The 20,388-nt window shown below is 52.7% G+C and overlaps 1 protein-coding gene across 5 annotated transcripts; it reads left to right on the top strand.

Moving 5' to 3' along the window:
- The first annotated feature begins 2,257 nt into the window (after positions 1 to 2,257).
- Ankrd13b (ankyrin repeat domain 13B) lies at positions 2,258 to 20,187 on the top strand. 5 transcript variants are annotated; one of them, XM_051179944.1, is made up of 16 exons: positions 2,258 to 2,401; positions 13,443 to 13,578; positions 13,669 to 13,793; positions 13,878 to 13,923; positions 14,467 to 14,610; positions 14,696 to 14,885; positions 14,963 to 15,029; positions 16,415 to 16,496; positions 17,340 to 17,404; positions 17,621 to 17,751; positions 17,866 to 18,023; positions 18,157 to 18,309; positions 18,413 to 18,576; positions 18,647 to 18,723; positions 18,925 to 19,001; positions 19,193 to 19,333. In XM_051179944.1, the coding sequence occupies exons 1-15, from the start codon at positions 2,288 to 2,290 to the stop codon at positions 18,968 to 18,970; spliced, it is 1,698 nt and encodes a 565-aa protein (XP_051035901.1). In that variant the 5' UTR covers positions 2,258 to 2,287; the 3' UTR covers positions 18,971 to 19,001; positions 19,193 to 19,333. The 5 variants fall into 5 exon arrangements, with proteins under 5 accessions (XP_051035901.1, XP_051035900.1, XP_051035897.1 ...); XM_051179943.1 differs by having other exon boundaries at positions 19,138 to 19,270; XM_051179940.1 differs by lacking the exon at positions 18,925 to 19,001 and having other exon boundaries at positions 19,138 to 20,187.
- Positions 20,188 to 20,388: the final 201 nt, after the last annotated feature.

A 20,388-nucleotide genomic window follows, 5' to 3' on the forward strand; every position in this document is an offset into this window, starting at 1 on the left:
TTGGCTGCCTTTGTTTCTTAGCTGTGTGGGCGCATCTCGAGCACGTGGCAGCCAGGGCGCTCAGACCAAAATGAAAACGACCTGGGCTGAGTCGGTAGAAGACCATCTGGCAAAAAGGGGAACCTAGCTACCCAAAGAATAGTTCTTCCAAATGCATGCTGGCCTCTCTCCCTTCTTGGGCTACAGAGTTGTTCAGGGGAAGAATGATTCACGTCCCCCACCCCCACCCCGGCCTCCCCATCTCCCTGTTGGCTCAGGGACAGCCTAGCACTTACACATTATCAAAACTTTGTTCCGAACAGCCCCCTCCCCCCTCACCACAGCCAAGATTCAGTGCTTGAAGATGGCGATAGTAGGGTTTCTGGGATCCCCGGAGATGTCACCATCCCAGGAAACAGCACAGCTCAAGTGGGATTACACACAACGTTCTGAAAAACGATTTAATGAAGTACTGTACAAGTATTCTAGAAGCCTCTCCTAGATGCTCCTCCTTTACTCGAGCCCCCTCCTCAACTCCGGCTGCAATCACAACACTCTGCTGACCCCTGGCGGTGGAGGTGGGCTGCGGATCTGAGTAGTGGAGACGCCTGCCGGCTCCTCCCAGGCTGCAGAAAGGGGCGAGTCAGTCTGCTCCTCCCTCAGCCCTCCCGGGCCTGGCAAAGCTGGGTATGCAGGAGGTAGGAGAGAAGACCATACAAAGGAACCCGAGAGAGGCACCAGGAGTTTGCAAGCTTTTGCTGGCACCTCCCACACAAACACTCATTAGACTGTTGTTCCAAGTCGGGTTGGTGAGGAATCCCTTATTTATGCCTTGGAATAAGGTGGGCTCAAGGAAAGCGTTCATTCCTACCACCTGTCTCAGTCTGGTTGAAGCAGAGTTGCTATCCTTAGCTCACCCCAGGGGGTAGTATCCAAGCCCATTTTAGAAGTGAGTGGACCGAGAAACTCGGAAGTGTAAGCAATTTGCTTAAGATCAAGCAATTGAGGCAGTCGGTATTTAAACACAACTCTCTTGACATCACGATCCATTTTCTCTTTCAGGGCATCTTGGTCCCTTTAACATTTGCAGTTGGCTGCCACAAGGGCCATTTTCACTTTTACCACACTCTCTGCAAAGGGATCCTTGTGGAAGGGCTCGTTTGCTCTGGTCATTCAGGAAGCAGGCAATCTGTACCTAGTCATTTCCTTTCTTCAGGGACCCACATGGGTTGGAGGTGGGGAGCTGCCACCTGCTGCAGTCTCTGCTCAACCTCATCCTGGTTCTTGAGCAATGTAGGTGAAGGATTGTCTTCTTCACCCCGGTAGACATTCTCTTTGCAGCGTGATGTGTGGAAGATGGGGTTTACTTTTCTGAGGAGAGCAAAAGATTGAGAAATATTCCAAGTGTCAGATCCCTGGCTGCTTCAGTGACCTTTGGTACTGGTGCTCTGAATCTCTCTTAGGGGGTCACTCGTTGGTCAATATCTTCTAAGACTCCAGATGCCACCTCACCCTCCCTGGGACCCAAGCTCACTTCTGCAGGCCACATGTCCCTTGCCCCAACTCTTCAAGCCAGGCTTGTAAGCCTCCTCCATTTCTTTGCAAAAGGCAAAATGCCAGCTGGTGGAGGCACACCCCCAACCCACCTGGCATCCAAGTAAGGCCTCCGTTTCGTGCGGGGCCCACTCTCTGTCCACCCTTTCAGGAAATCAGTTCCAGACGGTCTCTGGTCATTCGAAACGCTCGGTTCTACCAGGCGGACTACAAGCCCCATGATGCTGCGGGGCCGAGCTGTAACTAGCCCAGCTTCGGGCACCCGGGTCCCCTCCTCTCTCTCCCGCATCTGCTCATCCCTCGCCGGCCTCTCGGGCTGAGGGCCGGGCTATGCGGTTTAGGGTAGCCGGAGGCTGCGGGCGTGCGTCCCTGCGGCGGCGGCGGCGTCCCAGGGGCCAGTGCCCTGTGCGCCCCCGCTCCCGCTGCGGGCTCCTGCTCCCTGTGCCGAGTGGCGTCTTTGTGTGCGGGGGTGTGGGAGGCGAGGCGCGAGGCCGCGTGCCGCCGAGTGCCCGCTCCCTCCCCGGGCGGGTGGGGGCTGCTCCGCGCCGCCCGCCGCCGCCTCCCGAGGACGCCCGCCGCCCGCACCACGCCGGGCGCGCCGCCCCCGCCCGCCGCCGCCGCTGCTCGCACATGCCCGAGCCGCAGCCCCGCGAGCAGACAGCTCCGGCCGCCCGCCCCGCGGCCCCGGGCCCCGGCTCCCGCGCCGTCCCTCCCCGCGGGCCGGGCGCCGCGGCCCCGGCATGAGGAGCGGGCGATGATCCCCGCCAACGCCTCCGCCAGGAAGGGGCCCGAGGGCAAGTACCCGCTGCACTACCTCGTGTGGCACAACCGCCACCGCGAGCTGGAGAAGGAGGTCCGTGCCGGCCAGGTAGGAGCGCCGTCGGGGACCATGGCCCGGCACGCCCGCGCGGCGTGGGGAGGGGGCGCGGCGCCGCCTGTCCCGCCTCCCCGGCGAGTTTGCAGCGCTTCTTTGTTTGCAGCCGCGGCTTTTGTGCTTGTTGACCTGAAGAGGGTGATGGGAGCGGCCCCCGCCTGTTCCCCTAGTTCCAGGACCGGTGGTCCACTTGTGTTCCGGGCCTTCCGAGACCGGGGTGGAGGGACCCTGCGCTTTCCTCCGTCGGGGCTTTAAGGGACTGCAGGGAGGGGCTGTCGGTTCTGTCTGTGCTCCATGTGGTGAGAGTCCACCCCACTCGGTCTAGGCGCGACATTCCCGTGTGAGTGTACATAGATAATAAGAAAGGCCTGCGTGGGGAAGGGGGTCCTCACAAGATCAGGGAACAAGCTGTGTGGCACTCTCAGGCATCCCAGCCCCACCCAGTGCCCTCTCACTTCCTGGTGAACGAGGTCTCTGTTTGCTAGGAGCGAACGGAATCTATGGATGCTCCAGGGCCAGGATTGGGGGAAAGACCCGGAAGGGCCTTGTCCAGGTGCTGAAAAGCGCTCTCCTGTCTTTTGGTGCTAGGGCCTACCTTCCCACTGGAGAGGAAGGAGAGGGCCACGGAAGGACTTGGGGTTCTGCACAAAACTTGGGTTCCCTACTTTCTGTCAATTAGAGAAACCTGTGGGTCAGACAGCTTTGGGCTGGGCAGTGTCCTCAAAGAAGACAGAGAACCAGAAGTGGTGGTGTATGTCTGTAGTCTCAGCACTGGGGAGGCAGAGGCAGGAGGATTGCCACAAGTTTAAGGTCAGCCTGGTTTACTTCATGTCCCAGAGCAGACAGGACTACATAGTGAGACCCTGCATTCAAAAACCAAAACAAGCAGAGAGACCGGGATGGTGGTGTTTCTTTGCCATTATTCGGGACAGAGGCAGGCATAAGTCACTAAGAGTCTTCAGTTCTGTGCTTGCCACCCAGGCAACTTGCAAAGCAGTCATGATGCAATTCCCACCCCCAGGGGAAGTGGTGGGCAGAGCTGAGCCCAGGCTGCCCTGGGTTACTTATTCAGACCTCCCAGGTTGATTGGGGAGGGGCTGTGAGGCTTAGGGCCTCTGAGCCCATTTCCTCCATCATGGAAGCTCACTAAGTGGCCAAGGCTGAGCATCAGACTGTCTGACATTCATTCTGAGACTCCAGACCAGCACAGCATTCAGCTCTGCGTTTTATCCCCATTTAATGGTAAAATGATCTGGGCCCACAAGCCTCTGGGTTGGCCTGGGGGTTCACTTCCTTTCTGTGTCTGCTTCCACAAGGCCTCTCCAAGTTAGTGTATCTGTCATAAGGGATTTGTAAAAGCAGGAGGTCAGAGGGAAGCAAATACAAGGTACCAATGCCTGCCCTGGAGGAGACTTAGATCTGGGAGTACAGTGTGCTGGACACAGGACAGAAAGATCCAATCCCGTTTTCTCTGGCTCCTCTTCATTTTCCTTGTCTGGGGGAAGTTCCCCAAGATCCAGGGATTGTTAGAAGGCTAGAAACTGGATGTCTCAGCTCTACTCCCTTAACCAAAGGGTGTGGGTGGTCCTTTTCCTAAAACTAGAAAGAAGTGGAATGTGTCAGAAGAGGGCTTTTTCATCTAGGCCTTTGCTGACAGACCTCAAGGCAGCCATCTTGCTGGGAGCCTCAGCTGCTGTAGGTCATGGTAGCCAGTGCTGTTTAGAATGTTCTTCTAGTCATACTCATGATGCCATGGTAGCTAGGTGACCTGTTCACCCCATTCTGGACCTGGTGAGTTCATGTCTCACTGAAATGGATACCTGCCTGTCTGTCCTTGATCCTTGCCAGGAGAATTTAGGGCACCAGTGACATTAACCCTTGTTCATCATGAGGAGTTCAAGTAGGTATATTCTCCTTCCCTGCAGAGAACCAGGAAGCAACCTAACAGTTAGCCTTGATGGGAGAGTCCCTGCTGTACCCAACCCCAGGGTTGGCACAGAGTGACTCTTGCATTAAAATGTGCACTGTCTCAATCTTTGGGGCATTTCGATGTCCTCTCAGGAGACAAACCTGGGGATGAGCCACCTGACACCATGGTAGCACCCCTGCTTGCACTTAGCATCCCAGACGGTTGGGGGAGAGGGGTCCCTGACCTCTAAAGCTTCTAATGCAAGTAGAAAACCACCAGGCTTTCTCAAGCACTTGGCAGCAGGGACTCCCTGGCCCTTGCTTGGCATAGCTGCCTCTCCCTTGCTCCAACAAAGACCTTCACAGGCCTCCCGTGGGCAGGCCTGGCAATGCTGACTGTCTGAGTAGGGCTTAACAGAGAGCTTTCAGAGTGGCTCAGCCACTAGGACCTCTTCTGGGAATGGTGAGCAGTTAAGAGGTGCTGGGATGCAAGGAAGGAGCGCTTAGCTGGAGCCTAGAAGTCCTGTGGCTGTCAGGTGCCCTGCCAGGCAGGAGGGACGGTGGTGGAAAGCAATGTATGTCACTTCTGCTTTGCCTGGCATGGCCCAGGTTCTGGAGTCCTGAGCTCCCTTGGGGTGAGGGAGCAGGGATGGCCATGGGAACAGTCATTGTGACAGCGAGGATTCTGAAGGGATCCTAGGATGGTCTTGAGAACGGTTGCTTTTTCCCAGGGCTGCCTCTGCCATGGTCTTTCCCAATTTCTCCATTCATCTTTCCCACCTAGAGCTCGGTGAAGCCCTGTTAAAAGTACCGTTATGTTGGGAGCTTTGGGGGAGCACCTGGTACCTTCCCTCGCTCTACAGGAGTCCTGGATGTGGGGGTAGCACCATGGTCAGGAAGCTAGGTAGTTCAGCAGAGAGAGCTACAGACCTCAAAAGTACACAAGCAAACAAGTCAATGACTTCTAGGATGGGAGAAAGGCCACACAGGGATGGAAGGGTGGAGAGTCAGCAGTGCTGCTCCAGTGGCCACAGTTGTCCATGTGCCCCACACAATCTGAGGAAACACCCTCAACCCTCCCACCTTGAAAAAGCGCAGGAATACCTGGCCCTACACCCCCTGTTAGGTGGCAGCTCTCAGAAGCAATGACTAAACCAGACACCAGCCATCTTCCCAAGGGCTGGGAAGGAGAGGAGGCCAAGGAAGGAGAGGAGGCCAAGTGGCCAAGGCTCTTTGATCTCTCACCCTTCTTCAGTGCCCAGACTCACTCCCTATTTGGCAAGTGCTTTTAAGGCTTCACTTGACAGTTTCTGACCATGATAAGAGTTTGAAAAACACCCTGCTAGTGTCTGTAGACATTTAAACGGAGTATGCCATTACCAAATACACATTACCCCAGTGAACTCCTGCAGAGTCAAGGAGCAGCTAGGCACACCTGTGCCTGTGCAGTTCTGAGAACACAGGGACCATGTGGGTAGGATGGCTGTGCCTTCTTCTGGAACCTGTGTGAGAGGAAGCAGGGAGGCTTTTCACTAAACACTTCAGCTTTGACTCCCTCTGAGCCTGCTGGGTCCAGGAGCCTGCACTGTCTCTGCGGGGAGGGCTGGTGTTGGGTTTCATGGAAACCTTTTCATAGCAGCAATTAAACAAGCAGCCTTGAGCGTTTGCTGAGGAAATTAATGAAGTCTCCCACCTGGGTCCAGGGCAAGGTGCCACTGATGCTGCAGGCCCTTCTGGACAGGCGGTGAGAACTGCTTTGGGGCTCAGATGGGTGCATGGGGTCCACATGGGAATTAGGGTTGCCTGAGGGCAGATGCTGGGAGCAGTCTTGAAGAGCTGGGGTGGGACCAGACAGGGTGCCTGCCAGTTCCCCAGGGCCTTGTTAGCTTTGTAGCTTTGCAGCAGCAGTGGCTTCTAGGGCTGAGCTGGGGACAGCCAGCACCTCACCTGCCACCCTGAGGGAAGGCTACCTCTTTTTTTTCATATGTGCTTGTTTTCGTGTACTCAAATGCCATAGCACAAGTGGTGTGGCTGTGTGGAGATTAGAAGACAAATTTTGGGAGTTGTTTCTCTCCTTACACCATATGGGACCTGGGGATCAAACTCAATTCACTACATTTGGTGGCAGTACCTTTACCTGTTGGATCAGGTGACCTAAAAGTCACCCCCTGGTTTCCTCAGTCTGTGGCTCTCCCTCATTCCCTCCTCATGACTCAGAACCCCACTTGGGTCAGGGCCCAAGGGCACCCAGCCCACCCTGGACAGTGAGTTCACCCCCCTTTCTCTGCAGGAGCTGGTACAAGGAGCTGTGGGAATGCTCACAGTTCTACATTTCAGGTCGGGGCCCAGAGGGGCAAGGTCGCTTGCATTTTGAGGCTCCTGATATATTTAAAAATGAAGAACTGCCAACACAAGTTTAAAAAATCATATACACTGGGTGTGGTGGCTCTCACTGTAACACCAGCCTAAGAGGCTAAGGCAGGGGAACCGGCACAGATCTGAGGCCAACCTGGGTTGCATGAGAAATCGTCACAAAAACAAACCATTATTCTAAAGATTTATTCACTTTTTTTGGAAAACAGTTATTACTAAGCCAGAGAGACGGCTCAGTGATTAAGAGTTCTTGCTACTCTTGCAGAGGACCTGGGTTCAGTTCCAGACACCCACACGGTAGCTTGTAACCGTCAATAACTCTAGTTCCAAGGATCCAGTGCTCCTTTCTGACCTTCACAGGCACCAAGCACACGCATGGTGCTCAGACATGCACGTAGGCAAAGCACCCAGACACATAAATATTAAAAAACAGAAAAAGGAATTTTTTATTACACTCATTTGTGTGTGTGTGTGTGTGTGTGTGTGTGTGTGTGTGTAATGCGCAGAGTACCCATATGTACAAGTGCTTGCCACAACATAGGTGTAAAGTGCTGGCCCTGTTTGTCTTTTGAAATAGTGTGGTGGTGTGTGTATGTGTTTTTGTGTGCACCAGTGCCAACATGCCTGGCCTGAAACTGTTTAAAAAAAAAAAAAAAAAAGAATGAATGAATGAAATGCATTTTTATTTGTGTGTTCCTGGGCGTCTGTGAGTGTATGCACTGGGAAGCCACACGACACATCAGGGCCCTTGGAGCTGGAGTTACTGGCATTTGTGAGCCATATGACATGGATGTTGGTCCTCATGATAGAACAGCAACACTATTAAGCACTGAGCTGTCTCTCCAGCTCCTGGGTTTCTAAGGAAACACCTTCCATTCTTCCATTACAGGCTTCACTACTCTCATTGTGCTCTTCCTTGATACTGACCTCTGTAATTATAAACTACTTCCAGAACTAAATCTTATGGCTTACTACCTTTTTTCTTTTGTTTTGTTTTTTGTCCTGGACCTAGCTCAGTAGATCAGGCTGGCCTGGAACTCAAAGAGAATCATCTGCCACTGCCTCTGGAGTGCTGGGATTAAAGGCATGCCCCACCAACACCTGATGGCTTATTGCTTTTATATATGTTTTTAAAGACCTTCTCCCGACCGTCAGTGTAGCCATCCATACATTTATTTAACAAATGTATAGCCACTGGTTTCATGCCAGGTGCTGTCCAGGAGCTGGGAATCCACTGATGAACAAAACAAGTAGGATCAGGGAAACTGAAAAGTAAAGAAACCTGGGATGCTGGCAGAGATCGGAAACAGGATAAGGGGCTATCGAGAGGTAAATGGCACCTGTCACCTTATGTTGGTTGCCAGGGCAGACTGACATAAGGAGGTGACATTTGGGTGGCAGCCTGAAGGGGGTGGTGAGAAAGGGCCTATAGACATTCAGTTTGTGTAGCTATAACAGAATTCCTGATGGGCTAGGGTGTGGCCCTGTGCCTAGCAGACAGCAAGACATACCCTGGGTTTGACTCCCCCATACCACCAAAACAAAATAAAAATAAATTACTCCCTCAACAAAAACAAAACAAAAACAACAACAACAACAACAACAATAACAAAAAACCAAAAGGCAAAGCAAAACCAAACAAATCTCCAGCATACCTGGAGACTTTACAAGGAAAAGAGGTCGGTGTAGTTCTCTGTAGCTCACAATTCTGGAGACTGGAAAGGTCAAAGTGGAGAGAGTTCAAAGAACACAGACATGTGTGGCCAGGACCACCTGGCTGTGTCTCAGTGTGGTGAATACATTAGCACTTCCAGAAGGAGCATGGGGGTGGAGTGGGGCAAAGAGCCAGCAGGCTGAACTCACTTTGTAATGACCCATTCTTGTGAGAGCTGATTCAGTCCCTGGAGACCTGACCTGCTCTTGTGAGCCTGTCTTCCCTATGGCCCCAGCTCTTAGAGACTCACTGCCTTCCATCCTGCTCTACTGGGAAGGGCCAGGCTGCCAACACATGACCCTTTTGGGGGCAAAAATCATAATGACCCAAGAGATCATTTCTAAGGTGACAAGGCTGATGGCAGGAGTGTGGGTGGGTGGGTTAAATGAGTCTCAAGTTTCCAGAGCACTGGAGAGATTCGTGCTACTATGTATCAAGCCCTGAGTTAATTTCATTCATTTATTATTTTAGATCTACTTGTCTTATTTTCTGTGTGAGTGATTTGCTTGCAGGCATGTATGTGTACCACATGGATGGATGCCTAGTGCCCTCAGAGGTCAGAAGAAGGCATCAGATCCCCTGGAAATGGAGTTAGTTACCGGGTTGTTGTGGGGCATCACGTGGGTGCTGGGAACCGAATGTGAGTTCTCCATAAGAGCAACAGCTGCTCTTAGCCACTGAGCCATCTCTCCAGCTCCCCCAGCTCAGTTTAGCTTGGTCTTGTGGAGGCTTGAGAGAGGTGATGTGAGCAGTTGGGGCGGGGTGTCGAGTGGAGGGGTGGGTGGGGACTGAGGGGTCTCTAGGTATACTTTGGGGATGGAGTAGAGCTGGAGGGTGAGGGGAAGAATGGGCATAAAGATGTTAGCAGAGGGTGTTCTGGAGGCTGAGGTAAGCTCGGTGGGTGGTGAGTAACCTTGTATTTTCATGTCCAAAGCCTTAATGGAATACTGGGGTAGGGGGCAGCATGGGTTTTTGTTTTTAAAAGTCTCTCTCTCTCTCTCTCTCTCCCCCTGTGTGTGTGTGTGTGTGTGTGTGTGTGTGTGTGTGTGTGTGTGTGTATAGGTATGAGTGCAGATGTCGAGGTCAGAGGTCAGTTTGGAATGTCAGCTCTCTCCCTTCAGTGTGTAGGTCCCTGAGGTCAACCTCAGTGACCAGGCTCAGTGGCAAGTGCCTTTAACTGCAGAGCACCTTGCCACTGGCCAGGGCCATTGGTTTAACCTGAAAGTGCAGTGAAGTGAGGCACTGTCCACTGTGAGATGGGCCCAGGGGCAGCTGCACAGGAATGAAGCAAGCCATGGAAAGTGGGTACAGGATGGTGAGGGAGACAGTCACAGGAGGCCTGGGGCTGCCGGAGGCGGGGCCGAGGGAGGCGGCGTGGGGTGGGTCTCAGGAATCTTTGCAAGTTTTCTCGACAATACAAATTGCTGCCCCGCCCCACGTTCCCTTCACTAGCTGCAGAGGCAGTCTACCCCCCCCCCCGCAGTTCATAACGTCCCATTGTCTATTTGTTCGATCTCACAGTGGACACTTTGCCTCCAGTGTCCAGTTCCCCGGGCCTGAAGGGACATGTGTGAGAATGGAGCCCGGGGCTCCCAGACACAGGACAACTGGGCAGCAAGTTACACACCCATCACGGGACTCCAAATATCTCCATTCAGAGATCATTTTGGCTTTCACTTCCTCGGAGGAAGAACTCAATGCCCTACCTACCTGGGTGGAGTGGTAGTCAGGGTGGCGACAAACACAGTTGCATTCTGGTCGCTGATAGCTCAGAATCCAGTGCAAGGGGCTGGTCTCATCAGTCACTAGTGTCACATCCCATAACCTCGTCCTTTGCTGTGATCAGTGTCTCTGAGTCCAGTACATCCCATTGCTGGTGAGCTTGGGGTGACCTGGCTTGCTGCTCTTCCCCTCCCCCTCCCGGACTGACTGTGTGGGTCCCCTGCTCTGCTAAGTCATCCCCAGCCACTTTCCATCTTCTGAAGACGTGTTGAAATTTTTCATCTGCTGACATCTCCTCTCTTTATTCTTGTAGGTTTTAAATATTTTACTGACATTCTTATACTTGCAAATTTAACATTTTTGGCGTTCTCCATTTCTTTGTGTAGATTTGTCTCCATCTGGTATCATTTTCTTCCCACCTGACCGTTTCCACATGTATTCTGGCAGTACGTTCTCTTAGCTGTGGCTTACCATAGGGTCTGTTTCCCCTTCACTTTGGAAAAGTATTCTCACTAGGTATAGAGTTTACATCGACTTCTTCCCTCCAACCCAGCACCGTAAGGTTTCGTTATGCTGTCTCTGGGCTTGTATCAGCTCTAATGAGAAGTAAGAAGTGTTTTCCGGTTGTCCTTCTGATACAGCAGCCTTGTTCCTTTCAGTGCTCTAGGTTTTCTTATCGTCTTCCTAGCGTCTGATGATGAGGGGTTCTGGCATCGACTTTTTATTGGGTGTTTCGTTTCTTGGTTCTGTAGGCTTATCATGGTAGTCATTTCCACACCAAATTGCCACAAACATGTATGAGTTAAAACAAAGATTTACAACTGGGCATAGTAGAACAGACCTTTAATGTCACATGTCAAGCTGGGTCACAAAGTAGAAAAATATGGTTTGTAATGGAGAGGGAAGAGCACTCAATAGAAACACTGAGAAATGAAGGAGAACGATGTGCTGGGCAGCAGCTCACGCCTTTAATCACGGCACTCGGGGCAGAGGCAAGCTGATCTCTATGAATTGAAGGCCAGCCTGGTCTACAGAATGAGTTCCAGGACAGACTCCAAAAAGCTACAGAGAGACCCTGTCTTGAAATCCAAAAACCAAAAGTTTGAGATTTTTGGAGGTTTCTTTTGTTGTTTTGTTTGTTTTTGTTTTGTCTTGCTTTTGGGGGGAGGTGTTATTGTTCTCTTTCAAGACAGGGTTTCTCTATATAGCCCTGGCTATCCCAGAACTCATTCTGTAGATCAGGGTGGCCTTAAACTCAGAGATTCGCTTGCCTCTGCCTCTTGAGTGCTGGGATTAAAGGTGTGTGCTATCACCACAGCCTTTTGTTAGTTTTTTAAAAAGCTCTCAGTGTGGCTTTGCCAGGGCTCTCCCTCTCCCTCCCAGCTCTTCAGTTGGTTGTTGTTACTGTGGGAGGGAGGAGCTGGGACAGGGTCTTAGCTGGCCCTGAGGCTGGCCTTGAACCCCTGATCCTCTCACCTCTGCCTCGAGTGCTGGGATTAAAGGCCTGAGCCACTGCCCAGCACTTCACTCTCCTTCATTTCTCAGTGTTTCTATTAGTGCTCCATTACAAACCATATTTTCCTACTTTGTGACATGTGCAGTCATTTTTGAAGAGTGGTTGTTTTTTAATGACGTTCAGTTGGGTTTAATAAAGGTATTAAATATAGGCTTAAGCATGAGGGCTAAGAGAAAGAGAGTTGCTCATCAGAAAGTAAGACACACCAGAGAACAGGGGTGGTTGCTTTTGGGGACAGTCTCATTATGTAGTCCAAGCTGGTTTTGAACCTTAGCCTCCTGACTGCTGGGGTGACAGGCCCAGGTTCATACCCCGCCTAGCAAGTTTTGACTGGATGATGGACCTTGTAGATATATATTAAACATCTGAATTCGCCTTCCTTTAAAGACTATTAGGCCTCCTTTTAGCAAATTATTTATTTGCAAATGGGCGTGGTCCTTTGGAGACTCAGTCTATTTGAGTGACTCCAGGTGCACCCTTGGGGGAAGGGGGGCTAGTTTAGACCTACGTGAAGGCACAGCACTGTTGGGGGCTACTAAATAGAGGTGTATCTACAGGCTCCTCTTAGCAGACTGAGTGTGAGTGGCTGTCACATTTCTGTTTTGCATTATCATGTGAGTTTTACTCTGTGCAGGTGAGGTTTGGTGATCAGTAAAGATTCAAAGGGACCCTATGCGGAGGAGCAGAGGAGCAGCCTCTCTCCCCCTCCCTGTTCCTCCCCTCCCCACTCCCTCCCTCTCCTTCTCCTTCTTTCCTCAAAACTCATACTTTTCCAGAACTTTGAATCTTCTTACCGCCTCACTTTCCTCGGATTCCTGTCTTCCTCCACAACTCCCAGGCTGCTGTCGCATCTCCATTCCGAATAGCGGTATCCCTTCAGGAAGCAGTTCCGGGGAGAAGCCAGGGTATCCCTTCAGGAAGAAGTCCCAGGGAGAAGCCACAGGGTCAAGGGTCCCATTCTGAGACACCTGTTCCCTGTTTTCTAAAAACAGTTATTTCCTGTATTTTGAAGCGATAGCCAACACCATGCATTTTCAGTATAGTTTTTGTTACCTCATCTTGGTTGGGAGAGAAGCTCTTTAATAAGGTTTTGGAAAGGCATTAACATGCATATGGTCAATTCACTGAATTTAACTAGATATGCTTAATATTTATGTTTAGCACAGTTGCTTTTCACAATACAATTGCATGCAGTGGAATGTCATCCCTGAAACCATAGGATTTATGCAGAAATATTGTTGGGCTGTGAACATGCTTTCTTGTCTCAGAACAGCCAACGTATCTGAGTGGGAGAGGGGATGTTGCTCCTTGTGTAGTGCAGGCTAGCCTTCGACTCACCGTCCCCCTGCTTCAGCCTTCCCAGGGCTGGGATTATGGGATTACCTGCTATGTAGCTATTGTCATATCTGTTAGCCAACAGTTCTAAGCTGTCATGCCAATGCTGTAAATTAGTGGCACTTCTTGAAAGTGTGGTCTGAGACCACTAAGCAGATTTAGCCATAGGCATCTTCCTTGGCTAACCGCCTCTGTGGATGACCCACTATGCAGTCTCTGGACTATATTCCAGAGGAGGCCCATAATGCCTTAGAAGATACAACTCTACCTGGGGGGCTTAGCAGACAGAAAGGAAGGCCCTTGCTCTTCCCTCCCAGTGTCCTTTCCCTGTCTCCTGTACCCCTCTCTATTCACAGGGCCACAGCTCATCATGTTGGTCTGGCTGGTGGCCTTGTGAGCTGGACCAGGCGACAACTATGTCATATGCCTCTGAAGTGGCCAGGGCTCCATCTTAACTTCTTCCACAGGTGGACATTGAACAACTGGATCCCCGTGGCCGGACTCCCCTGCACCTGGCCACCACCCTTGGGCACCTGGAATGTGCCCGTGTGCTCTTGGCACACGGTGCAGACGTGGGCAGGGAGAATCGCAGTGGCTGGACAGGTGGGCACCCTTGTTTATCGTAGTCCTTCATCCAGTGTCCTGGAGTGGGTCAGAGGGTCTCACTGGGACATTGCTCCCCCCCCCCCCCAGTGCTGCAGGAGGCTGTGAGTACCAGGGACCTGGAGTTGGTGCAGCTGGTGCTGCGGTACCGGGACTACCAGCGGGTGGTGAAGCGACTGGCAGGCATCCCCATGCTTCTGGAGAAGCTTCGAAAGGTGAGAGCCAGCTCTCCACCTGCCCACTGCAGCCCTGCATCCTGATTCTATGCCAGCTCAGCCCCCTTCTTTGTCTTCTCCCAGGCTCAGGATTTCTACGTGGAGATGAAATGGGAGTTCACTAGCTGGGGTAAGAGGGGCTGGATCTGATCTGGGAACTCTGAATTCACTGTCCCTTGCCTGAAGTGTGGTTCCATGCTCTTCATGGGGTTCTTTCTCACCTAGCCTCAGCTCAGTGCCAGCTTCAGCCAGGTCTTTCCAGACTGCCCCAGATGCTATCTTGTTTCCATTATCATTTCTTTTCCTCTGCAATGATTTGCTTATTAAATGCCTGTCATTTGCTCTAAGATGAAGTCCAACAGGCAAGAGTCCTACCTTGTTCAGTGTTGTATCTCCAGTAATTGGGACAGAGCCAGTTTCGTATTTGGTGTTCAGGAAATACTTGTTGGAAGCATGAGTTATGTGAATGAGTGAACACACAATGTGTATTAGAGACAGTGGTGTGTGAGCCATCCCTGTGCGCAACCTCAGATTGCTCAAATCCACCCTGGCTGAAGGAAAGGCTTCTCCCTTGTGAGTTCCCTCATCCTCTTCTGGCTGTGGTACCAACTGGAACTGCTGTGCCCTGGGCTGGCCCAGGAAACTGAAGTCCTTTCTGACCTATTCTACCCAGTGCCCCTGGTATCCAAGATCTGCCCTAGTGATACCTACAGGGTGTGGAAGAGTGGGCAGAACCTGAGGGTAGACACCACACTTCTGGGCTTTGACCATATGACCTGGCAGAGAGGGAATCGCAGCTTTGTCTTCAGGGGTCAAGGTCAGTCTGGCAGTAAATAGGGCTGGGTGGGAGACAGCAGACAGCCCCAGACCCCCCTGATCTCTGTGCTGTTCCCTGGTGGCAGACACAAGTGCTGTGGTCATGGAGATTGACCATGACCGCCGTGTGGTGTACATGGAGACGCTGGCGCTGGCTGGGCAGGATCGGGAGCTGCTGCTGGCTGCTGCCCAACCCACCGAGGAGCAAGTACTGAACCGGCTCACTGCACCTGTTGTTACCACACAGCTGGACACTAAGAACATCTCCTTTGAGAGGTGAGTTGGTGTACCTTGGCTGGCCTGAAGCTAGCCTGACGGGTGACCATTTAACCTGGACAACTCTACCTCCCCAGGAACAAGACTGGCATTCTGGGCTGGCGCAGTGAGAAGACCGAGATGGTGAATGGGTATGAAGCCAAGGTGAGGCTGCAGCTCTGGGGCCTGGAGCTTGGCCATGCTTCTAGCTCACTTCCCCCAGCCTTGTGGGTGCAGAGGCAAAGCAGCATGGAGGGAAGGAGCATCACCCCAGCAGGAGGAACAGTTTCTGCTAACTGAACCTCAAACCTCCTTCAGAAGCACATTTATTGATTATACACGGAGGCTGTGTTTGGGGTACAACAAGTTCCTCAACCAAGTCCCCTTTGATCATTCTATATGTCCTCTGAAGGAAATAATCACACCTCCACAGCCTTTAGTCCTTATTGTGTAGTGTTTGCAGTACCCAATAATTCAAGACCTCTAAGGGTGCCGGGAAGTCTTGTGACCAAAGTCATGTATGGATGGAAAACCCCTTCAGAAAAACAATTCTATAAACCATAGAAAACAATCACTATTCTCTACTATGTCTTCAAGGTCTAGGTACTTTCAACAGACACTAATGCATTCAACTGTTACCCTAGATACAGTGAGGAACAGCTGCTATTTATATTCTAATGTTTACCCTAGCTAGATACAATGACTACTAAATTCCCACTATAGGCATTTGCAGAGTTCTCAGGATAATCATGTCCATGGTTCTGTTCTGAAGTTCTGTGTGGGTGTGGGGAAACCTATACTACCCACATTTCCTCCTCACAACAGGCAGGTGCTCTTAATCCACTTTACAGATGTGTATTGAGCCCTCTCCATAGCGCCCCGTTTAATCTTAGTACTCCATTGAGTAGGGCCTACAGATGAGGCCATGATTTTGCGGTGGTTCACTGATCTAGTGGAGTCACCAACACAAGTGGTGTGCGCAGTTGTGGGCAGCGGAGCTGGGGAATCACACCTTGGCTATCTAACCTCAAAGCCAGGTTTCTAAAAAGCTGTCACTGTGGGACCCTGCCTGCCGGGCACATGAACATGTTGTCTCCTCCCAGAAGCCCTCCCTGGTTCTGCATGCTCAGACAAGGGGCCTTCATCTCACTGTTTTATAACTGTATATTTTCTTGTCTCCAACTAGAATGTGACTCTCAAAGGGGCAGGGATTGTGTCAGTTTTGTTCATCATTGTATCCCTGATGCCTCCTTCAATGGCTGGTATCTAACTGCTCCTCCAAAATGTTTGGTAGCCTAGGCTGGAGCTGCAACGGAGTGGTAGAACACTTGCTTAGTGTGCAGGAGACCCTGAATTCAATCCCTAGTACCATTATAAAGTTCACTGAATGAATAAGTAAATGGATGAATGATTTTGCTGTGTTTACTTGTCTACATGCCTGAAGGCTGGGGCAAAGATCCCTTCTAAGACTTTTATTGGAGGGAATGTTTAGAATTCCCTTGAGAGTGGACACCAGAGCCGTCTCCAAGCCCCTTCCTCTCTGTCCTCAGGTGTATGGGGCTTCCAATGTGGAGCTCATCACCCGGACACGGACAGAGCATCTTTCAGAACAACACAAGGGCAAGGTCAAAGGTAATGGGCATGGGACACATGGGGAGAGAGGCTGTGGAATGGGAGGGTCTTGTGCCCCCAGTAGCATTTTCTGGCAGCCCAGTGCCAGGATGGCTCAGTCAGACAAATTGATTTCAATTCAAATAGGTGCCTAACATACTGCAAAGAAGACTCCTAGGGTTCATTTTTGGCTCAGTGGTTAATTACTAATGTCTGTATTGAATTTAGGAGAGAAATATCATGTTAATCTAGTCATCTGATTCAAAACCTTGGAAGAAAGTCAGAGAACCTTGCCACTGAGTCTGTGTACTTGCTTATCTCACACACATTAACTGGGCATCATTTAACTTGTCTCAAGCAGAGACAAATAATTACCTCCTCGCAGGAGCAGAAAGTGAAGTCATTAGTGTGGACAACCCTAAAGGGAAGCACTCAGGCATGCTCCCAAAAGATGACAGGTGTTTTGCTATCCAAGGTCACTAGTCTGGAGAGTGACACTTTGGGAAGTTTCCTCTGAACTTTAGTGCTTTTATTTTATTCATTATTTATTGAGGCAGGGTCTCACTATGTAACCCTGGCCTCAAATTTCTGATGTAGACTAGGCTAGCTCAAACTCACAGACACCCACTCACCTTTCTGCCTCCTGAGTGCTGGTATTAAGGTGCCACCCACCACGTCTGCTTAGGTGCCCTCCTAAGAGTTCTCATCACGTTCAGGTGAAAGTGGCTAGCAATGTGGGTTGTGAGAGCCACCCACGCCCCTTCCTTAGGCATCAGTCTAGATCTTGGGTGTTGTTGCTTTGGATGAGGCACCCATGTGTATGAAGAAGCTACAGTATCCCCTGAGGCCTCACATTTCTCCTAGGTTGTAAGACACCTCTGCAGTCTTTCTTGGGAATTGCTGAGCAGCACGGGGGCCCCCAAAATGGGGTGAGTGTGTGTCAAGGGTGTTATTGTTGTCAAGGGTGTGGGTGTGGCTCAGGAGGAGGTTCTGGTGGCATCCTGCTTACCGTGACCTATGTGGACTTCCTATTCACAAAGCCAATGTCAGCTCTGTGCTGGAGGAGGGTGAGATTAGGGGCTTGTGTCACCAATCCCTGACCTGGAATCAGGGACAAAGGCCTCCCTCCCTCCCGTGTGGTACAGACCCTGATCACTCAGACCCTGAGCCAAGCCAATCCCACTGCCATCACTGCAGAGGAATACTTCAACCCCAACTTTGAGCTTGGCAACCGGGACATGGGTCGTCCCATGGAACTGACTACCAAGACACAGAAGTGAGGCCCCCTGCTTTCTCTGGGGGGAGGGATGGGCAGGGAAGGGGTCTAAGAGGTGCTAGGAGGCCATGGCTTCCTACAGCTTCCCTTACCCCTTGGGATCTGGGGGACCAGGTTCAAGGCCAAGCTGTGGCTGTGTGAGGAGCATCCCCTGTCCCTGTGTGAGCAGGTGGCTCCCATCATTGACCTCATGGCTGTCAGCAATGCACTTTTTGCCAAGCTCCGGGACTTCATCACCTTGCGCCTGCCTCCTGGCTTCCCAGTCAAGATTGGTGAGTGCCCCCCCTCTCCACCCCGCCCCATTTCTCCCCAGCTACTTTGGGAGGGTGAGGCTTAGAGGCAATCTGGGCAGTGGGTCTAAGATGAGGGAACAGACAGGGTACTTAATGGCTTCCTTATCCTCAGAAATCCCGATCTTTCACATCCTCAACGCCCGCATCACCTTCGGGAACCTCAATGGCTGCGATGAGCCAGTGCCCTCAGTGCGAGGCAGCCCCAGCAGTGAGACGCCCTCCCCTGGCAGCGACTCCTCCAGTGTCAGCAGCAACAGTTCTACCAGTGAGACTCTCCTCTCCCACAGAGCCCCGCCCTCTCAGGCTGCTTCCCTCCCTGACACTCAGGGCTGAGCCCTTCCACACCTGACCCCTGGCCCACCCCCCAGCCTCCTGCCGCGGCTGTGAGATCTCCCCTGCGTTGTTCGAGGCCCCCCGTGGCTACAGCGTGCTGGGTGGCCAGCGAGAGGCCGCTACTCGGGATGAAGATGATGACCTACTGCAGTTTGCAATCCAGCAGAGCCTGCTTGAGGCGGGCAGTGAGTATGACCAGGTGTGTTCCTGACGCCATTCCAAGCCATTCCAAGTGCAGGCAAGCACGGCTAATAGGCCCCTCCCGCCAGGTAACCATCTGGGAGGCGCTAACCAACAGCAAGCCAGGCACCCACCCCATGTCCTATGAAGGCCGCCGACAGGACAGGTCAGTGCCCACGAGGCCGAAGAGAACTTAGAGGTGCCTATTCCCTCTCCTACCCCCAACACACACGCACAGACTTGCACTGACCCATCAGACTGGAACCCTGCTAGGCCCAGAGAACCCTTAGTGCCTACAGCAGGGCTCCATCTGGTATCAAATACCCGTTATCAAGATGGCTTCTGCCAAACCCCTTTCCTGGCACAGGGTGGGTGGCCAGTGCTCCAGGCATGTGCAGAGAGCAGGGACCTAACTCCCAGGACGTTCAGACCCTCAACAGACAGGTTGGCGGGACCTGGGATCTGCTACCACCGGGTGGGGCCAGGACACCCCAGCGACACTCATGGCCTCCCCTAGAAGGGTGGCAAGTCTGCCCAGCCCTGGGGCCTCCACGATGTCTCCTGCCCCGCTTACGAGCAGGTGTCCCAGGTGTGCCGGGAGCGGGGAGCGCTCGACAAATCCTCCCCACCCCCAGGAGCGCCCCACCCACGCCGCAGCGCCAGCCCGTGCCCCCGGCACCAGTGCCCAGCCCTCGGCCCAGCCCGGGTCCCAGCTCCAGCAGCCACGTGTTCCGGAGTTACGACGAGCAGCTGCGGCTGGCGATGGAGCTGTCGGCGCAGGAGCAGGAAGAGAGGCGGCGGCGAGCACGCCAGGAGGAGGAAGAGCTGGAGCGGATCCTGCGGCTCTCGCTGACCGAACAGTAGCGCCCCCTGCTCGGACCCTCACCCACTCCACGCAGGACCCGGGTCTGCGCACCTGCCGTGCTGCTGCTGGAGTCTGGAGCCATCGCGTCGGGGGTGTAGCGGTGCACCAGGCTTGAGATGCCAGGGGTTTGATACAGGCGTGGAGTGACTTTCCCAGCCAGAGCCCTAGAGGCATGGCTGTTCTCCCTGCTTTGCTGTACAGTGACCCCAGTCCGCTTCCCTGGGCTCAGATCTGTCCAAGGGCGGAGACAGGTGGTATTGAAAAGGAAATGAATCCTCGAGAGGAGCATTGTCCCCCTTCTCTTGCTCCTCCTGGCTGGTCCTCCTTGCTCACTGACCCCTCTCCCGGACACCGCCCCTAAAGCCTTCTTTCGCATCTCAGCTCTTCACCCCGGGAGGCAGCTGATCACCCTGTGTGCTGTGTTGCTGCTTTGTCCCAGACACAAACCAGCACATCAAGGGCCCAGCCCCTCCTCACCCCTGCATTTCAGCGTCAAGTGCACTTAGCGGGGTGCCCAGCTCCCCCAGCTCCCACACCTGTCCTGTGTCTCAGGGTGGTCCCAGCTTCTCCTTAGGCAGCCAGAAAATGGAGTCCCCATGCCCACAGCACGTTTTTATTGTGGTCAGGGAGTGTGTCTAAGGTGCCCCCTAGTCTGGGCAAGGCCTGATTCCCTCATGGTGCCTTGGGGAGTGGGGGCAGCATATTGGCTTGGGGGCAAGCACTAGGCAGGACACAAAGGCATTGATCAGGGCCCTGGTACCACTGTCAGCACCCACCCCTCCTATCAGCTGCTACTAGCCCTCTGTGGTTGTGCGCCCCTCTTGCCCCCATTCGGGGGCTGACTAACACCCTTTTTCCAATGGTGCTAACCCGGCTCTCCCTGTTCGCCCTACCCACCTAAAGAAGCACAGCCCCCCACCCCCGCAGGGGCCCGCACACACCCTTGTCCTGGGCCACCTTCTGGCT

The sequence above is a fragment of the Phodopus roborovskii genome, unplaced genomic scaffold (assembly GCF_943737965.1).
Source record: "Phodopus roborovskii unplaced genomic scaffold, PHOROB, whole genome shotgun sequence".
In the NCBI taxonomy this organism is placed as follows: Eukaryota; Metazoa; Chordata; class Mammalia; order Rodentia; family Cricetidae; genus Phodopus; species Phodopus roborovskii.